Source organism: Hirundo rustica, chromosome 16 (genome assembly GCF_015227805.2).
Source record: "Hirundo rustica isolate bHirRus1 chromosome 16, bHirRus1.pri.v3, whole genome shotgun sequence".
NCBI classification, from domain to species: Eukaryota; Metazoa; Chordata; class Aves; order Passeriformes; family Hirundinidae; genus Hirundo; species Hirundo rustica.
This window is the reverse complement of record NC_053465.1, coordinates 5988534-6015409: the sequence shown is the minus strand read 5'-3', so window position 1 is coordinate 6015409 and position 26876 is coordinate 5988534. Positions and strand designations below refer to the sequence as shown.

General features: G+C 47.4%; 1 protein-coding gene across 3 annotated transcripts in view; it reads right to left on the bottom strand.

Moving 5' to 3' along the window:
• Window positions 1–5943: 5943 nt before the first annotated feature.
• The window catches only part of COL20A1 (collagen type XX alpha 1 chain), a 50632-nt gene continuing 29699 nt past the window's right edge, over window positions 5944–26876 (bottom strand). For all 3 annotated transcript variants that reach the window (XM_040079936.2, XM_040079938.2, XM_040079937.2), the window contains exons 22-40: window positions 26144–26182; window positions 24252–24390; window positions 22426–22568; window positions 21955–22064; window positions 21127–21285; window positions 19129–19206; window positions 18335–18421; window positions 15923–15976; window positions 14996–15091; window positions 14425–14478; window positions 14026–14079; window positions 13634–13687; window positions 12215–12286; window positions 11485–11520; window positions 10123–10189; window positions 9089–9277; window positions 7702–7779; window positions 6746–6901; window positions 5944–6255 (exon numbers count right to left, since the gene is read on the bottom strand). In XM_040079936.2, coding sequence (XP_039935870.1) covers window positions 6242–6255; window positions 6746–6901; window positions 7702–7779; window positions 9089–9277; window positions 10123–10189; window positions 11485–11520; window positions 12215–12286; window positions 13634–13687; window positions 14026–14079; window positions 14425–14478; window positions 14996–15091; window positions 15923–15976; window positions 18335–18421; window positions 19129–19206; window positions 21127–21285; window positions 21955–22064; window positions 22426–22568; window positions 24252–24390; window positions 26144–26182 — 1679 coding nt within the window. In that variant the 3' untranslated portion in view covers window positions 5944–6241. The remainder of the gene's footprint in view (window positions 6256–6745; window positions 6902–7701; window positions 7780–9088; window positions 9278–10122; window positions 10190–11484; window positions 11521–12214; window positions 12287–13633; window positions 13688–14025; window positions 14080–14424; window positions 14479–14995; window positions 15092–15922; window positions 15977–18334; window positions 18422–19128; window positions 19207–21126; window positions 21286–21954; window positions 22065–22425; window positions 22569–24251; window positions 24391–26143; window positions 26183–26876) is intronic.

Sequence of the window (26876 nt, the reverse complement as noted above, 5' to 3'; positions counted from 1 at the left end):
ATGAGGATCAGGCGAATGGAGGGAGGATTTGGGGTTCAGATTGGAACCACACTGGTTACACTTCAGGGTACTTTCAGAAGAAATCTCCTGGATCCAAGTTATGGCTTCTGCAAAACAGCAGAGGGTCACCCTGATCTGTAAAACCTTTGGTGTTGGTGGGGAAGGTACCTAGACATGGGGAAGCCAGAACAGACATCCAGGTTGATGTCAGGGTGATAAAGAAATGTCCCAGGGTCACCTACAGCAGGGTATTTAGGTCCCAGAGTGAGAGAGTTTCCATCACCTCCTGGGGCAGCCTCAGTGCTCTGCCACCCTCAATGTAAAGCGCTTTTTCCTCACGTTGAGGTGAAATTTCTTGTGTTTCAGTCTGTCCAGCTCAGTTTGGTCTGGCTCACTGTTCCCATCCTAAAAGCTGGGTGCCAGCTGGGAACAGCCCAGTGTCTCCCTGCTTCCTTCAGAGCTCTCAGAGGCAGAAGGGCTTCTGAACATGTTACCAGTGTGTGCAGGCAGGGGCAGATGTGGTCCAGAAATCCAGCCACCTCAGGACCTGCTGTGAGAGCACAACTCAAAGATCAGGCTGGCAGCTCTGGGATCTGGGCTTTGCCCAGCGCCTCCTCCACGCCCCACTGCTGGGATCAGCACTCCTGGGACTCTCTGGGCACTGGGAAGTTTACCCTGCCCTGAATTTAGGGGGACACACAGCAGGAGAGGCAGGCAGGTGCCTGGGGACCGGCACAGGAGGTCCTGGTAGCAGGCAGAGCCAGGTGAGAGCCCAGGCGGGACGTGTGTCACCCCGGGTGTGGCAGCCTGGCACATGAGGCTCGGTCCTGCACCACGGCTCGGTGAGCAGCCCCGAGCTGCTCAGGCTTGTGACAGCGATGCTGGGACTGAAGCGATGGGGCTCAGAGACTTCTCTGAAATACAATTACTGTGCTTGAACAGCACAGGTTAAAAATCAACGTAGCGATCGGCCTCATCTAAAGAAACTACAACTGACCTCTTCTGTGTTCACAGACTCAGCAGAGTGCTTAAAATCTGTTTGGCTCGCGGAGGAAACCAGAGCAGCCAGGGTTTGGGGCAGTGGCACAAAGAGCTGCGCTGGCACAGCACGGGGCGGGAGGATGAGGGAGCCGAGCCGCCGCTCCGAGCCGCTAGTTTTCGGAATGAAGAGAGGCTCAGCCTTTGGAGATGCTAATTTATCCCTTTTCACAGCCAGTGAGTTTGCTTACTGCGATGAAAGGAAAACAAACAGCCGAACGTGTTCGGGGTCCAGCGCACAGACGCGGCAGCGCAGCTGCAGCCCGTGCGCAGGGCTGTGACACGGCGGGGCTGTGACACGGTGGGGTGCCCCTCGCTTGTCACAGCCACCGTGGGGTCACAGCCTGAGCCCCTCGCTTGTCACAGCCACCACGGGGTCACAGCCTGAGCCCCCCACTTGTCACAGCCACCACGGGGTCACAGCCTGAGCCCCCCACTTGTCACAGCCACCGTGGGGTCACAGCCTGAGCGCCCCACTTGTCACAGCCACCGCGGGGTCACAGCCCGAGCTCCCCCTACATCCTTTCCACGTTTCGAGTGCACTGACAAAAGGATCACGGAGGTGGAAGATTTCCGACCCTGGGCACTGCTGGGGCAGGGGCATCGTATCGCAGCGATGCCACAGCAGCTGCTCAGAGCTCCCTCCTCCTCCTCCTCCTCCTCCTCCTCCTCCTGAGCACATGGGAATCGCTAGCAGCGGAGCAGGTGGGAGGCTTGGCTGTGCGTGCACATTTTCAGCACTAAAACCAGCAGTTTCCAGCTGGGATGGAGCCAGCAGCAGCTCGAGTCTCTGCTCGCATCTCCCAGCGGCAGCCAAAGCCAAGCCAGGGTGGCTGGAGAGCAAGAGCTGCTGCTGGGGGCATGCCTTGGAGGCACCGGGAGAACTGGTGAAGGTTTAAGGACAGAATAAGAGCCAGATGTCCGAGGTGACGTTGGGAAGTCCAGCAGGGACAGGCACAGGCTGTCCTGTGGTCACAGCAAAGGGCTCATCTCCAATTCTCACCTTTTCTGCTCAAAGTTGTGGCCGGTGCACGCCGTGTGAGGGGCAGTGTCTCAAGGGGAGCGTGGCACTTTGATGGCACCAGAGCAGCGCATCAAACCCCGGGCAGAACGGCCCTGCCGTGCGGGAGGAGGAGGAAAGAGCTCCATTAGCACATCAGGAGTATCAGGCGTGATTTGGAGCGCTGAGGATGGGGTCGTGTCCCTGCAGAGTCAGTGCCGCTGCAGGATCACAGGGTTTGGAGGGACAAGGTGAGAAGTGGCAGCTGAAACCAGCAGCAAAGGCGTTACTGGTGTCTGGGGAGAAGCTGGGGTAGGGCAGGTCCCTGCCTTCCCCTGCTTCGCTAATGTCATAGCAGTTTCCATACACTGATAACTACATTTCTTCATGAGTTGCATAAGCGGTTTCCCAGGTTAAACTTCAAATAAATCCTTATTTTTGCTTCTGACATGCCTCCTTTTAACGTCCAAGTGTAGAAATTAGGAAACAACATCTACTGCTCTTTCTTTAGGCAGGTTATTCCATCTCAGAGGATGTTTAGGAGGATGCTATCCCTCCACAGGATTCAGTGATCAGAAACTGGAATAAAACTGGGACATGAACCAGACTGAAGCTGTAGAATAATGAATAATTGTGCTATTTCAAACTTATGGAACACAAAGGGAGGTTTTTAGCATATGAAAGACTCCAGGAAAATGCATGCAGCCAGACTGTTGGCATTTGTAATCCTACCAGCTCAGAAATGATTCCCAGGACTTGAGTGAACAAGCTGACATCAGAAAGAGTGAGGAAGCAAGAGTGGGACACAACAAGAGCTCTAAAAGTGTCTTGGAAGGGATCCAGAGCCAAGTAAATAGTTTTCAGGTTCCAGGAGTGCAAAACTAAGCTCAGAGACCCCAAAGGCATCAAAGACAGCAGATATGGATGATTTCTGTTTTCCTTGTGCAGGAGAGATTGAATCCTTACAGGGTGTTTGATGCTTTCCCTCCAGTACTGCTCCTTTGGGCATGAATGGAAAAAACCTGACTGTAACAACCTCAGTTACCTCCATTGTTCTCTTTTCCCCTACATCTTCTTTCTCCTGCTTCCCTAATGCTCACTTTGTCCAGATATCTTCCCAGCCACAGAGGGTGTTCTATCTGCAGCTGGCTTGTAGGATGATCTGTGTAAAATCCCCATTTCTCCAGCATTTCCAGGGCTGATTTCCATCTCATTCCCCAATGAGAAAATCCACATAACTTATAACACCTCCCTTTTGGATAGGTTTCTCTAGGCATTTATCAAGAAATTTGACTCAGGGAAATTCACTGGGGTGGAGGCAGAGAGATGCAGATGTGAGGTGCAAGAATCATGTACAATCCTAGGAACATGACCCCCATAACAGCCCCACCTGGCTCGATGGTCCCACCTGGCCCTCTCCCACTGCAGAGATGTCCATTAAAGACACTTTATCCACACCCAGAATAATTATTTTTGTTTCCAACCCTTTAATTCTGGTCCAGCCAAGCTGTTGAATCATGGAAAAAGGGGATAACAAGCTCTGCTGCTTGTTAACAGCATTGCTGGTTATTCCTGTGGTTCTATCTTACTCCTGAGACAGAGATAACACCCCAAAAAGATGCTTGTTGCAAGAATATCTGTCACTGCAATGTCCTCAGTCTCTGCCAGAACCCACCTACAGCAGGTGGGTCAAACTCTCAGTGCCTAAAATCTCAGCAGAAAAGCTCCTTGGCTCTAGGAATTGTGTGACAAAGCACTGGCACAGGCTCTGTGACACTACATGGACTAAATACCCTTGATTTCAAGTAAATAAAACCACTCCTGGGACAAAGTTAAAGGGACAAGATGTTTGTGCAGGTTGTTTGTCTCCTAATCAATAGCCCTGCTGGGACCCAATTTTGTTAAAGTCTGACCGTTCCTGTTGTGTCTGAAATAGCCACACAAAAGCAAATACCACTTGAAATCCCACCAAAATAGATCAAATCCCAAGACACACAGCGTGGGGATGTGAGCAATTTTCAAAAACAGTTGATAAAGAAACATGGAGGAGCTGTGTCTCAAATCACCTGTGGTGTACAAATTTGAACAGGCAGAACAGCAAGTTCAGAACGGGGAATTTAGCTGCACTGTTTCAGGTCAGAAAGGAAACAGAATAACCTGTAAATGCAGATGTTCCTCATTACACTGCTCACCTTCCCTGCTTTGTGAGCATTTCATGGGAATAATTTCGTGTTCTGCTGTGCAGGCACCTCTTTTGCCTCCTTGCCTTTGCTGCCCACTGCTTTCACCTGCCAGTTATCACAGCTTTGGAGTTTATACTCAGTGCTAAATTCAGAACCATTCAGAACCAACTTAATGCAGGTTTGGCTTTGTTTGTTGGTGGCTTTGGGTTTTTTGTTTGTCTGTTTTTTTGTTTGTTTGTTTGTGGGGTTTGTGGGTTTTTGTTTGTTTGTTTGTCTTTCTTTTTCCAAGGAATCTGGAATGCACAGTCCCGAAGGTCTTTGGCTTGTATAAACACTGCAACTCCCAACACCTGTGCAGGGTGTTCCTGTGAACGTGTCTCTTCCAAACACAAGCACTCTGCTGTGCTGTAGCCTTCAGCTCCTCTGACCTCTCCTTTTCCTTCTGGCTGGAGCTTTGCCTGCAACAGCACTTCATCTGAGCAAAAAGCTTTCCATTTTATATGTCAAGGCAGCTCTGGAGAGCTCCACGGTGAACAGAAATGTTACTTCTGTCAGAGTGCTATTTCTATGCATTTTTCTACATCTTCCAAAGGGATTGTATGTCATATTGAAAATATTAATTCTTGGGAGTTCCTGGATGATGAACACACATAAAGCCAAGGACTGCTTTAGATACTTACAGGATGCACTAACCGTATTTTATCTGACTTTTGTTGTAGGTTGGCTCCCACACAAGTCTGACATGTTCCAACATTCCTTTAGCAGAATTTCTTAACTCTATAGGATTTTTCCTTAATGACAAGAAGAAACAATATTTGGACTCGTCTAAAAAAGTCAGTTTTCTCAAGGTAAATCTATTTCTCCTTGGCATTGATGTGACAATCTGCCTTCTAAGTGTGATGTATTTGCTGCCAACTTTTCAAAGGCTGGCTGTATGAACACCCAGGCTGCCAGTCTGTGTGTACCTGCAGAAATTACACAACCAGAATAAATGCAGAGGAATGTGCATGATGCTGCATTTTTTACCTCTTAACAGCTTTGAAAAATCTGTATACTTATACTTTTTACTTTAGGATTTGGGTTTAAATCAGAGCACAGGAAGGTTTGTTTCTGAAGCAGGGACAGGTTACAGGCAATGATCCAGCACAGCCTGAAGCAGTTATTGCAAAAAAGGAAGAATATTTTCATCAGTATCTGCACGGTTTGTTGCAGACACATCTCAGCTGATGGCAGGGGAAGGGGTGTAACATGACAACTATCTCCATGTCATATGGGTAAAAGCCAGACTGGGAGCTGTTCAATATTCCACCTGATAAAATGTAAAGTAGCTACTCAGCCTGCAGGAGGGGGACATGGAAAAGGCGGTAGGTTAATCTCCAGCTCCTCACAGGACTGTGACTCGTGTAAGCCTTTGCCTGAGTTACCAAGCCCCGGAGGAGTTGATCAGCAGTTTGTCACAGCACGGTGAGGTGATCTCTGGCTGCAGTGTTTGTGTACAAAACACCCCTGCAAGGAACCCATCAGCATTCTGCCAAAAGCAGAAACAGCCAGGATGGTGCCAGACTTTGCTACCTTGGCAGCCAACAGAAAATGCAGCTTTGCTCCAGTGGATTTGCTTCTTTGGTTACGAGGTACTGCTTTTCTCTGTGCCAGGGACACAGAACAACATCTGACAAAAAGAAACCACAAGCAGACAAATGGGCAGAAATTATCTGTTATTTCTGAGCATTTCAATACAGGATTTCCTCTTACAAGTCTGTCAGCCTGAGTGTCCAGCTGTGCCTTTGTCTCGCTGTGGGATGTGCGGTGTGAGTTTGAGCGCTGCAGTTGTGCAGGGCTCAGCCAGACACAGGCTGTGGCTCTGGAGTTTGTGGCTCTGATTGACTTGTCCATATGGAAGTGATGGGGCATTAAAAAAACATAACACATCTGCTATTTGGGGTGCTGCTTCTTTTGGAGTTGTGGAGTTTTCTTCCAGAGATTTTCAGGGAAAAGCGATGTCTTCAGCTGCCTCCAGACATCAGGGGACAAAATCTGTGTGTGGAAAGGAGGAGGCCACTGAGCAAATGAATAAATCAGTGTCAGGGTCTGAGAAGGAGTGGCACAGAATTAATCCCTTTCCCTTGTAAACCTTTAGTTCCATGCCAGTGAATTTCTTCATCACCCTGGTCTTTGTCCCACTGAGCCTCCATGAAATGCAAATGTAGGAAGTGAGGAATTGTTCCTGTCTCCATCCCCCTTGGACATGCTGGGGACATGAAGAACAGATCCCCCGTGGTCACTCCCCCCCTGGTTGACTACTGCTGCAGTTTTGTGTTAATCCATGAAGGATGGCTGAGGAACAGCCCATGGAACTGGCTTTTATCCATGTGGGTTGCACAGGGATCACCCTGAGTGCTTTGCAGAGGCTGTGCTGGACTGATGGTGCCTGAAGGACGAACAGAGGGCTCTGCCTGGCTCAGGAGAAGCCACCAGAGACCAGCCATAAAATCATAACTTTTGTACTGACATAGCCAGGACTTACCTCTTCTATTGGCCTCATAACATCCAGAGATATCACAGTCCCCTGGATGTCCAGGCTGCCCAGGCTGCCCTCTGACACCAGGGGAACCTGGAGGACCAGCACTCCCAGGGTAACCCTTGGGGCCTGGTTTCCCCTGCACAACTTCTCCTGGTGGGCCTGCAGAAGGAGAAGCACTGTAAGCTGTAGCACATCTGCTTTAGCAGGGCAATACCTTTTCTGTGTTTTCCTCCATCCTACAAGGCAGGTAATTTTCTGAGCATGGCTTCCTCATTTTGGTGGATAAATAGGACCTGACTGTTGGAAAACCTGTTCTGAACCCCAGTATCCTTGGCCTTAAGGGTGCCCAGCTTGGCTAAAAATGGAGCCTGGTTATGAGCACCCCAAATCCACCGACATGTTAATGCAGAGAATCACCTTAAGCCCAGGATCCACCCCAGAGTCATTGGGGTTTGTGTCTTTACATCTCAAATACAGGAAATTAAATGAAGAAGGATGTGTTTGGCCACACTCTTTTGACAGTGCCTGGTTTGTTATGCCAGTGGCAAACTTCCCACCGATCCCAAGCAGCAGGGATCAGGGTGGAGGAGTACGCCAAATCCTCACAGATTACTCACAAACCCTTATGTTCCACGAGCTGAATTTTCAGAGCTTCTATCCCCCGAGCATCTGGTCTGCATGCAAAAAGGCAGCAAGACTAAAACTCCCTGCACGTGTCTCAGGTCCTCCAAACACATCATCCCCTGGGAATGGGTACCAGAAGGAAGAAGCTGCCCGGAGTAATCCCTTGCATTTTAGCAGAGAGGAACCGTCGAGGATGCTGCCAACAGGGCTGTGCTGGGAAGGTGAGTACAATCCCACCACAGAGGTCCTCCAGCTGGATGATGCTCTGAATCTGAGAGCTGGTGGCCATCACATGGCCTTGCTGGATCGGTGAACAGAGGTTGTGGTCACTCTACCTGTTCTGCCTCTGGGTCCTTGGCTCCCTTCCTCACTGGCTCCAGACATCCCTTTTTCTCCTTTGGGCCCTGGGGCACCTATTCACAGATAAGAGAGAACTGTTGCTTCACTGCACATCGAATTTCACCCTGAATTGAGGCTCCTGCAGTCTCTCTGTGTGTCAAAGTGGGGTCACAGCCCTTGGCAACACTGAGAAACATCCATTTGTTTTCATTCAGTCTGGGCAACTACTCTTGCTGTGACCAACAGGGCACTGATTTCTTTGATCCAAGCAGCACTGATTTGCAGCCCAATAAGGGTGGGAATGAACATTTTTAACATTTTTCATAGAGAAATTCATAGCAGTAATGTTACTGCACCAGCCTGAGGGCCAGGTCCACCTCTGTGCTCTTCATGTGGATCAAACAAATCACAAAGCTGAACTGTCTCTTTGACCAGGTGCTGCTTAGCCAGGATTGATGTTTTCCTGTTAAATTCCTTGTGAAACTTGTGTACCTCTCAGAGAAAACAGGTACATTTTGACAAAATGTGATTTTTCATTGTTTAAAGATGAAAATATTTTGATCGGCCACCTCCTTCAGGTGGTTTTTCACTGAGATCCATCTTCTTCCCTCTCCTGCTTGACAGGCTGGAAAAATCTGCAGGTTGTCACTCCCTTGTCCTGGAAGTGACATTTTGATAAGCTCTGCAGATACCAGCTAAGACTGACTACTGCAGGAGGAAGGAGTTAAACACAACACTTCAGTTACTCACAGGTGTTAGGACACTGGTGAAACCAATGTTTTTCTTTTTATTTTGACAGACAATTACTTGAACCACTGACAAACATTGTCTGCGAATCCAAGCAAAGCATCTTCCCACCTTTCACTCATTCGTGTGCAATAACTGAAGCCACTTCTGAGATTACATTAATCTATTTCTTTAGTCATGTCTGAGCTTTTCATTGCTGAAACTCCTGCTCCAGAAACCTTCCCTCCCTTTAAAGATTGCTTCAGTTCCCCCATGTCTTCCATCAGTGTTTCCCAACACTCCTCATTTCTGCCCAAAGCTGATCTGATCCACCCCGATGTGCTCACCCAAATGGCTGCTCTTCTGTAGGAAAAGCCTCCTGCCCTCTAAAACCAAACTCTCCATCCCCCCAAACCTACAGTTGGTGCTAAACTGGCCTTTCCTTCCATGCAGAGCTTGGAAATAGAATGGGCTGGCTTCTCCCTGCTTGTTGAGATTTATAATTTGGGTGTCTCTTCCTGGAAGTCCAAAAGGGAAAGAGCAATTAAATGAAATAATATCATGGATTATCTATAGAGTACTGCCTGAGGCACTGAGATGTTTAGTTGAAGTATCAAAGATGCAGTGAAAAATGCTTGTGAACACTTCTGTCCGTACCTCTCTCCCCTGGATACCCATCTTTGCCTGGCTGTCCAGGGGTGCCATTCTCTCCTCTTTCTCCACTGCTCCCAGGTGGGCCTGGAGGGCCTGGTGGTCCTGGTTCTCCTGGTTTTAACCTTTCCTCCCAAATGGGAACTGGCTTCCTTGCATGCTCATGTATGAACGAATCAAATTTCAACACATGAGCTGAGAAGGCAAGACAGAAAGTAAACATTTCCTTGGCTGGGAAACTCAAATGAGACATAAAAATCAAAGGATCTTGTCTAAAAAGGTACTTAGAATGATCAGCTAGTGCTAAAAAGCTGTCAGTCCAAACTGAGAAAGGCAGAAGAGGAAGATGGGCAGCTGAGTGATGACTTTGGTGCCTGACCTTGGACAAGACTCTGCTTCTCTTTGCGCATCAGAGCACAGGAGCTTTGCAAAACTGCCTTGCCTGGGGAGATTCAGCACGTATCGCTGGAAGAATAATTTCTCTCAAATCAGTTTCAAGCCTTTTCCATTTAAGAAATAAAGGAGGCTTTGCAAAACACCAAAGGGTTTTGCAGATAAATATTTTGCAGGTCTTTTCTGTGCCAATGCCACCTGATAAACCCAGAGTAGTGCTTAGAGCCTGAGATGGGACATCTGCTGATGGTGGTGCTCAGCAGGGCACAGGGTGCTGGGAGCTGCTGGGATCACTGCAGCTTCAGGTTCTGTCTCCTCTGGTTTTCCACTTCTGGAGAGTCACAGGATCATAGAATCACAGCCTGGTTTGGGTTGGAGGGGACCTTAAACTCCTCTTGTTCCCTGTTCTGCCACGGGCAGGGACAACTTCCACGATCCCAGGATGCTCCAAGCCCCATCCAGTGTGGCCTTGGACACTTCCAGGGATGGGGAGTTCACAGATGCTCTGGGCAACCTCTGCCTGGGCCTCAGCACATTCACAGGGAACAATTTTATATCTGATATAAATCCAATCCTTCAGCTTAAACCATTCCCCCTTGTCCCATCACCACATGACCAGACTGAGGAGCTGGGTTGGTTCTACTCACTCTGAATCATCCGCTCACAAGCCTGGCTAACGAGCTGGTAAATTGTGGCCAAAGACTGTGGTTCCCCCTGAAATGAAGCATTTTAATTTTTTTTTAATTAAGGAAAAAAAAAGGAAGCCTTAATATCTTTTAGAAAGGATCGATCTCATAATGCATGATAGCTCTCAGCCAGTTCATTTTCTCAGCTTGAGTTCCAGAGATATTAATTACTGTGAAATGCAGCTCTGTTTATTTATCACGAAGCTCTGAAACCAGAAAATTGAAATTGGAAACATCAATAATTGCATTTCTCCTGCACATCAAAAGGCCCAGACTGAATCTAAATAATTACCAAAAAAGGGAGAGCAAATTTCACCCTCAAATTTTATCAGAAAAGATGATAAGTCTATAACTCAGTGTTCTGTGATATGTAAAACATTTAGTATGATCAGATATTACGATGTCCTATCTTCGACTCCGTCTTCTATGAATATTGATTCTTACTGTACTTTGAATAAATTGTATATGATGGGTCCCTCCAAAAGTTCTAGTAAAGTAGGGAAAAATTATAAAAATGCAAAAACCTGCTCAAAAATAAACACTGACCGTGAAAATTCATACCTAATGCACCAACTTCCGGATCTGTTTCTAAAACATACATCTCTGGCTGGATCACAGTGCAGATAATCCTGGCTTAAAAAACTGCTCTGTTCAACACCCAAAGGAGGGGGAAATGGAAAGTTCCAGCGTACAAAAAAAGTCTAGAAAAGGAAAAGCTGGTAGTATAGGAAGGAGAATGCTCTTAAAAATTATAATTCTGAGGCATTAACTTGAGACAAAAGCACCTCATCCCTGTGTGAAGACAAATTTGCATAAGTCAGTCTTGGCAATGATTCCTGGAAAGTCCTGGCATTTTCATTTAACCAGAAGTCAGGATGAGAAAAACTTGAAAAACTTGAAAAACTTCTTTCCCCAACAAAATAACCTTCCAAGGCAGAGTGATGTCCTGACTGCCAAGGCTCTGTGCTGGGGCATGGACAATGATTATTACAAATGAGTTCCCTTTTGCAACACATTAAACCAGAACAAAACGGAGCCAAGTGGGTTTGGTTTTTCCCTTCTCAGCAGAGAATGGATTTGCATTTGACATTTCTGCTTCATTACTGCAAGTGATATTATGGAGCTCCTGCCTGCTGTGGGGTTATTTGTACCCCACCAGCCCAGCCTGTGCAGGGGAAAGGAAAGGCAACAGGCAGTAGGTACAACCAGCACTGGAGAAGTTTGGCTCATAGTTGTGAGCAAAGTTTGCAATTCAGGGTACCACACCCACTCTTTTGAGGGTATGATGCACTGAGTGTGTCACCCAGCACCAGAAAAACTCACTTTCTCTCCTCTTTCTCCTTTAGGACCTGGCAGCCCCTGGAGGAAAAAAAAAACCAAAATAAAAATAAAGAAGTCCAAGGGAAGGAAGAAGAGAAAATAAACAAAGAAATCCAACTGAGGGGTGGGTTACGTTAGTGAGACATAGAGAAAAGTTGTTTCTCACACTCTTGTTTCCTTGACCTCATGGCAGTGGTTGCAAGAGCTTTGAGTCCATACTCAAAAGAGTGGACTCATACTCAAACACTTTGTTTTTAAGGAAAAAGAGAAATATATCAGTAACTGGAGCAGTGGGATAAGCACCATCAACAGGGATGCAGAAATTTCTCAGATGGTCTCTTACAGCAGATTTCCCAACACGACAGGGGGTTTTTATCATCTGAGAAGAAACACCTGTAACATTTAGATCTGTGGTTTCACCTACAAGCCCAATGCTGGCTGCTCCAGCTCAGGAGTGAGTTTCTTGTTTCATTCTAGAATCTACACCAGAAATTTGTCTAGACTTTGGGTAGCAGGCGAATCTGCAGAGAGCGAAGGGAGGTGGGATTTGTTGAATGCCTTATCAACAAATCAGTAGCCCGGGCTTTGGATGCCCAGACATCTCCTAAAGAAGGATGAGTGTGAATTTAAACCATTCTCCAGACCCTGAGGAAGAGCTGCTGCAGGAACAGCTCATTTCCATTCAATTATTCCATGTCTTGGCCTTATTTGGGACCCAAAAGCAGACACTTACTGTTGGCCCAACATCACCAGGAGGTCCCTTCTCGCCACTGCTGCCTCGGGCGCCTGTGGCTCCTTGGAAACCCTGCAGACATTCCAGATTAAAAATCCAGTTATTTCCTAACTTTTTTCCTGTTCAAGGGCTCCAGGGGCACCCACGGTAGGAGTTTATAGGACTCAAGCAAGGGAACAGCAGCCTTAAGTTTCCTGTCCAGCCACGAGCCCGCTGCTGAGAGCACATCGTGCGTGAGTCATGCTCACATCATTTCCCATCACCGTCTCAATTATGGCCAAGCCAGTAGAGCTGAGTTTTGCCAACAAACTGCAGCGCAGTTTATACCCTACAGGCTTTTGATCTTTCGTTATATATTCGGATTTAGACATAGCCTAGAGCACAACACTCTTCTTCAGCCTCCCAATACCACATGGTTGTTTTCCTTTTCCTTTAAAACCTGTGTTGACCTCTAATTCTTTACAACATCAACAGCAGCTTAGAGAGAGGGAAGTGTCTTCTGTGGTCATCTCCTCTTTGTGAAATATCTGTGCTTTTGGGAGCCAAAAAGGGAAGGAAAAAAATATGTCAAAAACAACTAGCAGAAATATTTTGTTGTAGAATTTTTCAGTAGATACTAGCAACTTTTCTGAAAATGAGAAAAGTTTTCAAGGCAGCACCAGAACAGCTCTCAGTGCTTGTCCTGAAGGTGACAGTGCTTTCCTCAGATTTAAAAAGCTCAGTTCTGCCAGCTCCACATATTCCCAGGACGAACAAGTCAAAGTTATAGGCTGAATTCAACCTTGGCTCCTATAAATAACTTAGCACAACCACTGCCAAATTCCTTGTAATTCAGCAGCGACTCATCTGTAAGATTCAGCTGTGAGAATCAGTAACTTATCAGGACAACCAGCCATCAACTAACCCCAAATTTGGTTCAGTTTCCCAAGCAAAACGAAGTGTTCCTGTGGTGCCTTCCAATTAGGAGCTGTAAATCAACAGACCTTAAGATCCTGCTACCCTGGGCACGACAGAGTGCAACTACACCCATCTCCATCCAGCCCTGGCAGCAGAGACTGGCAGTGAGGTAGGGGAAAACCTTTCACACTGCCTGCATCCTCCAGGTCCTGCTGATTTCAGTCTAAGAAGCCAAATCACCTCCAACTCAACCCAACAGCTGGAGAACAGTAGTGTCAGAAAAGGGAAAATAGCAAAATAAGAATCTCCTCTCTGGGATGAAGCTTCCTCAGGACTTGCCAGAGGAAGCCAAGGATTTTCTGCTTACACTGAGAGTGGCAGGGAAAGAGGACATCTGCACAATGTCCCAGGTGTTCCCCCTGGGACCCTGGGGAGGGGGTTTGCCCTGACACTTCCATGTGAAAGCATGAAACTCTGCTGAAGAACAGAATTCAGAGTCCATCCCTCGCAGGGAGTACTCACCCTTGGTCCAGGAGGTCCTGGAGGCCCAGCTGTGCCTTCTAGTCCCCTCACGCCCTGCAAAGCCAAATCCATCATTTACTAACAGGAGGATTCTAGGAGACTTCATCAGCAGTGAGTTGTTTTCTCATGTGCTGCTTTTAACAGGAACTTGCTAAAGATGGGTAAAAAAGCATCTGTCAAGCAGCAAGAAAGGCAATGGCTCAAATTTGGCCAAACATAAAATCACCACCTTTTTTTTTTTTTTTTTTTTTTTTTTTTTTGTCCCTCTGGCTTTGTGAAGAGAGCATTCACTCCTGCACTGAGTGCATTGGGATGTTTTGGGTCTCTGCTGGGATGACCCTAGCAGATTTTTAGGCACCCATGCATAAAACCTCAGGGGTGAGATGTTTTACCTTTGCACCTTGAAGTCCATCCCTGCCTGGAGCTCCTTGCACGCCAGGAATGCCCTGTAAATCAGAAATGCTGGGTAAAGTCAGCATCTGATTATCACTGCCATAATTCATCTTGTAACAGAGGATAGAAGAGAAAGGTCAAAGAAGAAAGAGAGTTATTCATTACATAGAGCAAAGTCTGTTATCCCAGCTTTAATTCCATCATATCCAGCTTGCAGATAGATCTATCTATCTAGCATCAAGTGACTCAGTTTCCCTTGGGAAAGTGATGGCATTCCAAAATGACAGACTGTTCCCAAGTAGTCAAGAGCAACTTTTCAGACTTGCTTAAAGTAGACACTTGGAAAAAAAAAAAAAGGGCAAATCTTTGGGACAAGTAGGAGTGGTGTTTACCATTACCTGCATGCCAGGGATTCCAGTGTCTCCTTTCTCTCCTTTAATTCCGGGTGGCCCCTTGGATTAAAACAGAAGCACACAGTCGGGTGTGTGGCAGAACCCTTTAAAGCAAAGAGCATCCTGCTGCTCCTCATCCATGTCCCAGGCTGTTCCTGCTCCCTGCAGTGTTCCAGGGTAATTTGCAGCCACAGCATGTGCACAGGGATTCTGCCATCCCAGACATGTGGCAGCCCTTGCCACTGCTCCCTGCCAAGCAATGATGATCACTGGAAAGAGAAACGCCTGAATATTCATAGAATATCCTGAGTTGGAAGGGACCCCACTGGGCTGCTTTCAATAAAAGCCCATTAAGGAGAGTCTGGACAAAAGCAGGCTTTGGCCAGAATGATAAAGTGCGGGGCCACGTCAGCATAAAACCCTCTGATTGTCATCTCTCCCTCTGCAGCTGCTCAGCTGCTGGTGAGGGGATGGAAATACAAAACCCACAGTACTGACACCCATTTCTGAGACAGGCTCCAACTGTGGAGAGCGAAGAGCGAGTGACGAAGAAGAGGCAATGCAAGAGGTCACGTACCACAGGGCCCTGGACTGTGATTCCTTGGGAACCTGGAGAGCCTTGCTGGCCACTGGGACCTGCTGGTCCTACTTGTCCAGGTGGGCCTGGTTCACCCTGAAACCAAAGACGAGGAAACAATCCCAGGGGAAGGAAGTGGTTGGTGCCTGCTCTCCTCATGGGCTGCACTGCACAGCCTGGGTCAGCATGAACCATCTAAAGGATTCAGGATTAAATTGGGGCACTGGGGGCATCCCCAGTAACCTCAGCTGCCTTTTTGGTTTAGGTCCAAGGTTTAGGTCCATCTTTCATGAGAGCAGACAGCAAAGCTGCAGAGGGTGCTTTGCAGAGCACAATTCACCCTCCCAATCAGTTATTCCTGTTATTCAAGGTGGTCAGATTGCAAAGGGAAACACTTCTTAGCCCGTTTCTGAGGTCTGTGTCCATTCTCATTCCTTCCCCCAAATCTTTCCCCTGCAGCCATGCTGCTTCCCCAGCTGTCATCCCCAAAAATGTGACCAGTGTCTGCACTGGCTCTGCCCTGTGCTGATCCATGGAGCTGTGAACACCTGCACCAGGGTTTGCTCCAAACCCCAGGGCTGGGGGATTCAGACCCAGCCATTTCTCAAGCTCACCTCAGGGCTGTGGCTCCCTCTCTGCCTCTCTCCTCACGTTGCTCTGTCCCAGGGCAGTACCAACGTGTCTGGGCAGGAGATTTGGCAGCAACAACAACCACAGCACAGAGCCTGACCCTGTCCCAGCACAGCTGCTCTCAGAGGACATCGCTGACCATGTACAGAGCATTAACTCAGCACAACCAGGCTCACCATCTCAATTTCCAAAGCACAACTGAGCATTTGATTAATAACAAGTGATCCCTTCCTCCTTGGTGTGTTGTGTTTGGGATCATCTCGGTGCAGTGAGATGATCTCCAGCCTAAGGACTCACCTTGGGTCCTGGCTCCCCCTGCTCCCCCTGAGGTCCTCTCCTCCCAGGGCTGCCCTGCCAGTGGGACACAAAGAACAGCGTCGTATTTACTGCACCCTAACCAGGGGGGACGGAACTCTGTGCACTTCACTGCCCCACACTCAAAGGTGTTTCCTCCCCCACAGAGCTCCAAATAAATAGAGACAAGAAGAAAATTAATTGAGTTGTCCAGGAAATGCAGGAAAGGGAAGAAGGAAGTACCAGCCCAGCCCCTCCATGACCAGCATTGGGAACACAGCACTTATTCCCAGCAGAGAGAGGTGAAGTTTCAACCTGTTTAAGCTCCCTCAAACTCCCTGTCAGAGGATCCATGCTGAGACAACGTCTCATGTGGACATGGGAACACATTTGAGAAGGAAGAAAAGGCACTCAGTTGGGTTTTACATTCCCCACCCCAGAGAAGTGATGTGTGCTGAGATCATGGGCAGACCTGGCTCTGGGAGACCTGGCTTAGCTCTGCCTTCTGGCATGAACTCATTTTGTGTGAATTTTTGACAACTTAATCTGAACATTGCTATTCTTGAATAAAATAAAATTTAAAAAAAAAAAAAAAAAAAAAAAAAAAAAAAAAAAAAAAAAAAGTGGATTTGAATCGAGAAGCACAGGCAGGGAACTTTGGGAAAGGTGCTTTCAGAAGTGCCCAGAAACTCATTTCAGAAGCCAGCTGGGTCTAGTCAGGCACACTCATTAAGGACAGTGATAAATACAAGGTGGGACACGTCTCACTAACTGGAGTTTTAAAAATAGCAGTGAGTGTTGTTGTAGCTGCAGCAAATCACCAAGGGTTCAGTGGTGTGAGGAGAAGGTTATGTGTCAAAACCTGATTTCCTCTAATGCTTTAAAGAGTCCTGCTCTTTAAGGAGCTGTCTGTGGAGATGCTTAAACCACAGGGCAATGCAAGTTGGTAATTATGCACTTAGGATATTGGAGCAAACTGTGACAGTGGAGTGTGCTGTTAATTAAACTTCCACCGGAATGAGCAAGTAATTACTCTGCAATGAGGCACTCTCCTTGCACAGAACTGAACTCACAGCTGAACCACAGGTCAGTGCAGGAGGTGATCTGAGACCTTTCCACTTGAAAAAGGAGGCAAATATTTCCATTATGGTTAATTTCCAGGAGAAAAGCACCTGGAGAGGTTGAACTGAGGTGGCCTGGACAGGCTGGCTGTCAGGTTTCAGCTGGCTTGTGCGAAGCAAATATTCTTCCCCAGATTTTCAAAGAGCAAAATTTTTAATAACTGCTTCCTAATGTTTAATGGGAATATTTTCTTCTGGGATTTAAGCCCATGACAGCTTTCCAGCATCCATAATGGAATTTATAGGCAGACTTGATGCCTTTTTTCCCGAACATACTGCATATGTAATGGCTGTTTTCTCTTCCCCCTCATTTCTTCAGGGTTTTCTTGCAAGTGGCATTCACTGAACAGAAAGAGAGCTTTGGGGACAGACACGATAGCAAAGTCTCCCCTTTCCCTTTACACTGTCCACCCACACAGACACTTACAAGGCTCCAATTTAACACAGGACCCAGATAGGAAGATTTTTTTGGTGAGTTATTTTTTTTTTCCCCTTAAATTTACAGAGAGTTCAGAGCCTCCAATCCATGAAATCTCTGCAGACACTGAGAGTGACCTGTCCTCCTCTCCTAAGAGGATTACTGTGGAGCCAGGAGCTGCTCAGCCTGCTCCCAGCTGCAGCTGTTGCGCTGCCAACTCTCCATCTCCCCATTTCATCACCATCCAAAATCCAAAGGGAAACTCTCAGCCCTGCCCTGGAAAAGCTCCTTGAGTTAGGATGGGAGGAAACGGCCTCAAGTTGGGCCAGGGGAGGTTTAGATTAGACATGAGGTTAAAACTTCTTCACCAAAAGAGCTGTCAAGCCCTGGCACAGGCTGCTCAGGGCAGGGGTGGAGTTGCTATTTCTGCACGGATATAAAGGGTGAGGTGGGGGTGGTTTAGGGCTGGGGTCGTGTCTTAGAGCTGGGGATGTGGCTTAGAGCTGGGGTCGTGGTTTAGGGCTGGGGACGTGGTTTAGAGCTGGGGTCGTGGTTTGGGGCTGGGGACGTGGTTTAGAGCTGGGGTCGTGGTTTAGTGCTGGGGATGTGGCTTAGAGCTGGGGTCGTGGTTTAGGGCTGGGGACGTGGTTTAGAGCTGGGGTTGTGGTTTAGAGCTGGGGACGTGGTTTAGAGCTGGACTTGGCAGCCCTGATTAATGGGTGGACTCAATGATCTTCAGGTTCTTTTCCAACCTGAACGATTCTGTGATTCTAAAACCTCCCAGAGCCCCAGGAGCGTTACCCCTGTGCCCAACACGCCACGAGAAATGAAGCAAGAGCAGCACACGCAACACAGAGGGTGGGAGGGGGAACTTACGGGGGGCCCTGGGGGTCCTGGCAAGCCTGGGCGCCCAGAAGTGCAAGAACAGGCAGGAGCCAAGGTAGGGCAGGTGTCCTCATCCCTCTGAAATGAAATCAAGCCAAAACCAGTCATGAGCAGCTGCACAGCAAGAGCAGGGTGGCTCACAAGTACAACAACACTGAGTGTTTCAAAATTCAGTCTTTTACTTGAAGGAAAGCAGAATTTGTTTTTTCTACTCCACTGAGGGATTTTTTGCGAGCAATCAAGTGCTTCATTTTTTCTGCTGAATAACAAATGTAGACCAAAAAAAAAAAAAAAAAAACAAAACCAAGAAAACAACAAAACAAACAACCAAAAAACCCCCAAAAAACCTATGAACCAGCCCTATGAACAAGATATTTGGAAGATATATTGGAAGATAATTTTCTCCTTTCTACGTATTTATACACCCCACATAGCAGCTCTGTGTGTTGAGCAGAGAACTGGAAGGAAGAGTGGGGGATGCTGTGCCTCGGGGCTGAGATGGCAGCAAAGCTGTAGGGCTGCCAGGGCTGCTGGACGAGGTCACGCCAGGAAAAATATGCATTGCACCAGGATTGGAAGTTTTCATTCTTTTTGAAGCAAACAGAGTTTTGTTTACTTCATCAAGAAACACACTGATGTTACTCCCAAGAGGGGAAAAAAAAAAAAAAAAAAAGCTTTCCCACTTAAGTGTATCAAAATCATTTGCAGCGTCACTTCAGTGCCCTGGACTTGTTCCATCCTCCCCAGGTTCCTGTCAATGAGCAGAGCAGTGCCCCTTGTCTTACCAGCGCAGGGAGATCACAGCACCTGTCCTGCTCTGCCCCCACGCTGCTGCACAGGATCTGCAGAGACTGCAGCTGGAACTGGGGAGGAAAAAAAAAGAGAGAGTTTGATGAGAAAGTAGCACTGGCTCCCACCACCCATCACCAAGTCTTAAAATAATCTTCAGGGACGATTTGACAGGACTCTTCTGCGTGATCCCAATTATAACTGTGCCCCAAAAAAGCCATGACACGAGAACTACCCCCAGACTGAGTGTTCCACAAGCCCTCAGGTCTCTGCCCTGCTGAGCAAGTCAACAAAGCAGCTTCACATCACGTCTCCAATGCACTCACAGCCCTGCAACAGCAGCAGGTTCTCAACTAATTGGGCTTCAGCACCACCAGAACGTGAAAGCAAACTTTGATTTGCTCCCCTTGGGGGCATGGGGAGAAGGGTAAATGTGGCAGCAGTATTTCCCAGGGCAGATGTGATCCCCTCCCCAGAAACCCCAACCAGCCTCTCACTGCCTCCCTCGCAAGAGCCACATCTTCCCATTCTGATTAACAAAAAAGCACATGCTGCACAAAGCCAAACAAAATAATGAGGCAGAGATTAATTTTTTCTTCCCTTGACACCATTTCTCTTTTTTTTTTTTTTTTTTTTTTTTTTTCCTTCTCCACACATTTAACAAGGAGCGAGCTGTACAGCCCGGGGAGGGTGACAGGCAGCATACGGATACAGATGAGCCCTGCAGATCAAGTGGCATTTAAAGATTTCTTAAATTAAATCAGGTTCCATGATAACCAATAATGAGGCACTCCGTCTTCTCAAGGGCAGCAGAGCTGTGGAAGATGTGAAACGTTGCTGTGCTTGAAAGGCAGCGGGAGTGGGGATGGCACAAGGCTGTTCATTATTTGGCCAGAGCTGTCTAGCTAGGCTGTTAGCAGAGAGAATTTGGGAGGGACAAGGAAAGCACAGATTCCTGCCTCGATGGCCACAGGCTTGTGATCAAATTGCCAGGGAATTTATTTAGGAAACAAGTAAATACTGATTGAACACTCTGTCCCCTGGTTTGTTACACAGCAGACCCATTTCCTACTGGCAATCCCACTTTTTTCCTGGTGTGTCCCAGATTTCTGCCTCTCAGTTTGCAGTTGGGGATGCACATGGGACAAAGTGCTGCTTGGAGGCAAGGGGAGCTATAAATCACCTGGTGAGCCGTTTTCCTCTGGAATTATAAATCTAAAAGCAGAGCCAACATCTTCACATCAGTGGTGAAGGATTTCCTACAGCCCCACTAGAACCTTGTGAGTGATGAACTTGCCACTGACTCTGCACATAATTAACTCTCCTGCTTTGGGGAATAAGAATGGAACAGACAGACGCAAGAAGGGTGTTTTTGCCCCGAGGACTGCGCACAGACCAGGACACCGAGTGCACACATCCCCTTTTGCTGTCCCCTTGCAGCGCTGTGTGAAGCAGTGAGGACACACCCGCAGGCCAGCACTCGCTGTTGGGTTGGGTTTCTTCCCCAAGGAGCAGCTGATAAAGAGCCTCTCTGCTGGAGATTACTTTCCCCTCATTTGCTTGGATGGATTGTTTGGATTCCAATCCAAACACACTGGAGACTGAGGCACACCCAGCCCTGCTGCCTTCAGCCACCAGCCTTTCCCGACACCGCTCCGTGTGGGCTCATGTGCCCGAGTTTCCTTGCAGGAACAATTCCTAAACCCTCGTGTCTTCTTCAGGATCTCCGTGCAGGAGCTGTGCTTGCCCAGCCCCGGGGGATGCAGCCAGCAGAAGGCTCCTGTGGGACACACTCCTGCTGCCACCCCCATCACAGTCCCACACCAAGGCAGGAGGGACGAAAACGCTCTCCCAGCGCTGGGAAAGCTCATTAAACCCACGGGGATCAGCGGGATCAGGACACAGCTGTGCATGGCAGCAGCGTTGGAGGGTTCAGACGAGGGTGATGTGACACGAGTGCCCAGCCCAGCCCCAGCAGCACGCCCGGCACTCACGGGCACGGAGCCGCTGCGGGGCCCTCTGGTCCGGGTCACTTTTCCCAGCATGATGAAGCCGGCGGTGGAGACGCTGCCGAGGGTGTTGATGGGCTTCTCTGCTATTTTCTTACAGTCCACGTAGAGCTTGACCTTGAAGTGGCTCACGGCCACGTGCACCTGGGCAGGAGGCGGAAAAAGAAGTGTTGGGGCTCCGTGGTGGGATGAGGAGGTCTCCTACTGCCAGTAACATCTTCTGTGCCATCCCCAGGCTGCTGCTGGCACGGGTGGGGTGTTCTCAGCCAGGGAATGGATGGAGGGGGCTCAGGAGTAAGTTTTAGTTTGATCCCCTCACATCTCCTTTCTGGAGGTGAGTAGTAAACCTGCCCACAGATACCCATGGAAAGAGCTCGTTGCTCATTTGGGTGCAATCCCATTGCTGTGAGGACATAGACTGCCAAAAACCCCCACCCTGTTACAAGTGTTAAAGTGGCTTTCTCAAGGCTGGATTCTCTCTTCCTTTCATCCAGATCTAAATGGTTACCAAAATTTTAAATTAAAAAAAAAAAAAATTAAAAAAATTATTTTTCAATTTTTCCTGATCATAAAGACCTAAAACCCACTTCAGTTTTCAGACTCTGGGGGAAAAAAATAATATATAGAAATCATATTTTGATAATGAGATCCACCTAAATTCTTTACAATTATAAATTTCAGCGTATCAAAGAGGTTGGCCACTTCCCTGGCAAGAAGGATGCAAACCATTTGGATGATCACTCCTCAGTTTGAGCAATACTCCCTGACCAGAGTGAGATCACAAGCCACATTTCTCCCTCTCTTGATAAGGACCTTATGAAAGCTCCCATAGAATAACTTCTTCACTTCCTGCTCGTCAAAGGAGACTTCCTGTAAATCAGCCTTGTAGTCATGATTGAAATAGGTCAAGGATTTCTTACTGGCTGCAGGGAAAATAGGACAAATAACAGCTTAGAAATTGATTTCACACATATATACAATAGTAAATAATGAGGCTTAAACATGGTGGAAGATTTCTTACGTTTTCGAGAAGTACTTCTAAACAATGGAAAAAAATATGCAAAAATCAAGAACATGCTACAAAGCAGAATAAAAATAAAAAACAAAACCACATCTTTCAATTGCACTGGGCAGTGTTTTAAATGCGAGGTTGTCAGCCACGGCAGAGCTTCCCAAGAAACTGCTGCTGAGTGAGGGAACCATGGAAACATTCCGAGTGAGTTCTACTGCTTGCATGGGTGCATGGAGACACCCAAATTTAATGTATTTAACAAGAAATCTCACGGTCAAGGTTAACACCCAGGAGAGGCTGGAAGTCCTCGTCCGTGACCTGCCACACGGCAAAGGGCTCCTTGGGGGTGTCGGGCAGGAGGCGCAGGAGGGTGATGATGGTGTGCTCGGGTGGGATGGCAAACAGGTGGACGTCACTGGAATGACACGAAGTGAGGGAACATCAGTGATTTAAGTCACCCTGAGGCCTCATCCCGGTGTTTGCTGGGCAGGGGCGCCTGGAAAAGCTTTGCTCCCAGGAGATGGTGGTGATATGTCCAGAAAGAGCCTGGGCCTGCTGATGTCTGTGGTGAGTGGTGAGCGCTCGTGGGCTTTCTCCTGGTGCCTGGGGGACGCTCAGGTGGAGCAGCTGGTGGCAATCCATCTCTGCCAGAGCTGCCTCAGGGAATGCCGAGCCACAGCGAGTGCAGCCGCAGTGCTTTGGAGATGAGAGCTCAGCGGAGGTTAACAAAACATCCCTGCCAGGTTCCAAAGCACTCCCCCAGGGCTCCTCTTCAAGAAGGAGGAATGGTTGCCATGTATCGTGGGGTAAACCTTTAAACCTTGGCACAAAACTCTTGGCTTAGGGACGTGGTTTAGTGGCAGACCTGGCAGCATTAGGGTAATGGTTGGAATCGGCAATTCTTGCAACCTAAATGATTCTATTATACTAAATCAGTGTAAATGCCCTTCAGGGATAAGCACTGAGCCCACAGAAAAGCCCCCTCTGGGTCCCCACACCCCAGCTGCAGGATTTAGGCTCAGCAGCAGTGAGAGGATACAAAGGAATAAGGGAAGGTCAAATTGGTTTTGCCTGAAACACGCCTGTAATCTGAAACAGGACACATTGGCAAGGCACAAACACAACCTATCGGGCATTTTCCAGGACAGATTCATAAATAATACAAGTTCTTTTCCTTCTCTCTGAGTTTCTGAGGGGGTAATGTCCTTGGAAAGGCATCTCTAAGAGCTGAACTAAAGGATTTGCCCATCATTTCCCGAATATTTAGACCAAAGGTTTCTCTGAATCTCCCCCACTCTGTTTACTCTAAGAAGCTTTGCTTCTTTAACGAAGATTAAGCAGAGTCAGTGGCTCAGTAATTAGGCTTTAAACCAAGTAGCAATGAATGTCAGGAGTCAGATCACTCCCAATTCATAATCATAAAAAAGGAATGAGGTCACGGGAAGCTGCCTGGCTTGCTTGGGACCCTGTGGAGAAGCTTCATATGCAACGGAATGGGGTCAAGCCACAAGCCAGAACCAGTGGTTATTCCCTCTCATCAGTGCAGCCCAGGCTGCAGAGAGCAGCTATGAGTGATACTTTCTAAAGCAAAACTCTCTGTCCAAACCAGAGATATTTGGGAGAAGGGATTGAAGATGAAAATGTGACCCCAGACTGCCATCCCTGAAGTGTAGGTGGCTGTGGACAGAATGCCTAAAGACTGGTGCAGTGTCCATACATGATGTGACCCTCATGTCCATCACATCAACTAAAAAAGCCGGGAAAAAAAATTAAGTGATTTTGTAGAAACCAAACACAGTACTGTGAAAATGTTCGGCTGTACAAATGTGTAATGAAATACTATTGTGTCTTCTTAATTTCTACGTGACAACTCATCTCAAGGAAAGCCAGGGGTTTATTTATTAATGCATTAAGTGAAAACCCTCTGGCGTTTTTTTTTTCAATCTACCAATGGTTCGATTGAGCTGGTCATATTTATCACCTCATTTGGAAGTTGCCAGCGGGGCTGCACCATTCCTCCCCAAAATGACCTTCCTTTGCCGTGCACATGGCATGAGACTGAGGATGAGGATGGCAACAGCCAGAGCTCTGCTCCCACCTGGTCCTCTGGGTGAGCTGGATGTCCCTGAACAGGGTGAAGGTGCGGGAGCCGCTGAACACAAAGGGCTCCATGGCTACGCCTTTAATGGAGGAATATTCCTTCTCTACCAAGCCAAAAACTTCCATCATATCAAATCCTGGAACAAAGGAAAACAGAGAAATCAGCGGTTAGGCAGGAGTGCAAGAGAAGCGCGTTTGAAGAGCAGGCTGAACTAGCACAGAGAAGCGACGGGAGAAAATGCCCTTAATGGCACAACGTCAGCTCCAGTGTACCCCCCAAATGGCAGCCAAGGAAAACAAGATTGTGTGCACATTTTCTGTAATCTCTTCCTCTTGGAGGAGAGTGGACAAAAGATGGAGACTTTCACAACAGTGTTTTCAAGTCTTCAGAATGAAAAAAGACCCGAATGAGAAAGATGTTACTCCAATGATTTCTTCCTTTCAACTACACTCAAAGTATTATCTTCAAAAGGCATGGAATGAGTCCAGTAATTGCTAGCAGGGAGAGAAAATGATTTCTACTCTGAAATGCCTCATGTGTAAAAGCCAGAAAAAATAGGAAAAAAAGTTTAAAATACAAACTTTTCCATTTCTCTCTATTTTCAGGAGACACCCAGGGCGGAACTGCCTATTGTGGGCTACAGAGATTCTCCTCTGACACCTCTGACATCTCCTCTGGCTCAGGCAGCTTCATCTCTCTCCCCCAGCTCATCATTAAAGCTCCAAGTCATTTTCATTGCAGTTTTCTGTTCAGTGAGACAAGATCTCACCATTTGGATTCTGTTTATCTGGGTTTGCAGCAGACTGGGGTGAAGGAGATGGTTCCTTCTTGAGCTCCATTTCAGTGTGGTGCTTTCAGTCTGGATTCCCTCACCCCTTCACCATTCACTGTCTTCTGCACTTTCTTGGCTTGAGTTTTTATTTCTCCTGGGGGTTGGCCCAGGGTGCCTTTTTTTTTTTTTTCCATATCCCAGCTGTACAAGGGAGTTTGCCAAAATAAATGACCTACCTGAGGGCCATTTATCTCTGGTATGGAGCTTCTGACACTGAGACTTTAAAATGCATGGGAAGAGAAGGCTTGAGTCACAATTAAAACTGTATCAAACTATAATTCCATTATTATCACAGTCATGGAATCACAGAACAGCTTGAGTTGGAAGGGGCCTCAGAGATCATCCAGTTCCATGGGCAGGGATGTCACCTGCAAGATTGGTTTGCTCAGGGCCACATCCAACCTGGCCGTGGGCAAAGATGAAGTGACTCAGCCTTGGAGTAACCAGAGCTGAGGACTGCAGCCGGTTCCTCAGCCTCACCCGTAACTCAGACCGCTCTGGGAAGGAGGAGATGCCCCTTCCTAAGCAGAACTCACTGCTTCCTCAGTAAGAAACGCTCACAGCAAACCCAACAGCACAAGCAGCTCTCATGGCACAGGCAGGAGAAAGGGGAAATTCCTGCTCCAGCAAAATCCCTGCAGCCTGACTGCAGAGAGATCCTCGGGCAGAGAGACCTCTGGGGGATGCACAAACGATCCTGGGGACAGGCTGAGAGTTTGGAGTTGGACAGTCTGAGGAGCCTTTGTGAGCTAGGAATTCAAATCTTCGTGAGATTCGGGCTGTTTGAGGCTTCACCTCAAGGCTGGTGAAAATCCTGGTGTTAAGCACCAACAGCTGAGAGCACGAGCTGGTGGAGCAGCAGAGCATCACAACTCAGGTGCTGCAAAATATTCTTCTACCTGACAAAAGATATGTCCCAATTTTGGCTCTCACACCTCTCCCCTTTTCCTTGGGACATTTTCCCCACACTCAGCTCTTGCATGCGTCTCCAAATCAAGAGCAGACAACATTTTCAGCCACAGCCCAGCAGCACCAGGGCTTGGATCTGCTACTGTACCTCTTATGGGCCCTTCCGTGGAGGTGATGGTGGGGCAGGCTGTGAGAACAGAACAAAAGGGGAAAACTGTTAGAGGGAAAAAAGACAGCATTGGATTATGAAAGCAAAATGAACACAGTTCCTTTAGACAGAGCAAAGGAAAACCAGCAAAACTTAGGATATCCTGCAGCTTCATGCAGAGCTTGGACTTTAATCTTGTTTATACATATATGGAGAAAGAGAGAATTGATATTTATGCAAACATAAAAGATGTTTCTTGACTTGCCTATCACCAGAATAAAAATAGTGTCTTTCATCATCAAACATCTCCATGATCACTTTCTTTTCACTAACTCACCTGGCACCTGATGATATGAAATACAAGAGAGCATAATTTTTGGCAAGCTGTTTTTTTAAAAACAGACATCAGAACTTTTTTTTTTTTTTTTTTTTTTTTTTGTTTTTCTTTTTTCTTTTAACAGTGCCTTAGTAGTGTGGTAAAATAAAGATATATGCAGTTTCAATTTTTTTACCTGCAATTAAAAATACACACAGAAAAAAAAAAAAGTATCTCAACTTGAGTCCAGCTTTTGATTTCTTTCAGAAAACATTGAGAGTTTTGAAAAGTTTTGCCTTTCAGAAATCCTCTTGATGAACCCTCTGAGGTGCCACAGGACAAAAAAGCAAGACGAGAGAAGAGACAAGGATGTGAAGCTGGCACATGAGGCACCAGGGCTATCAGTGCTCCGTTTAA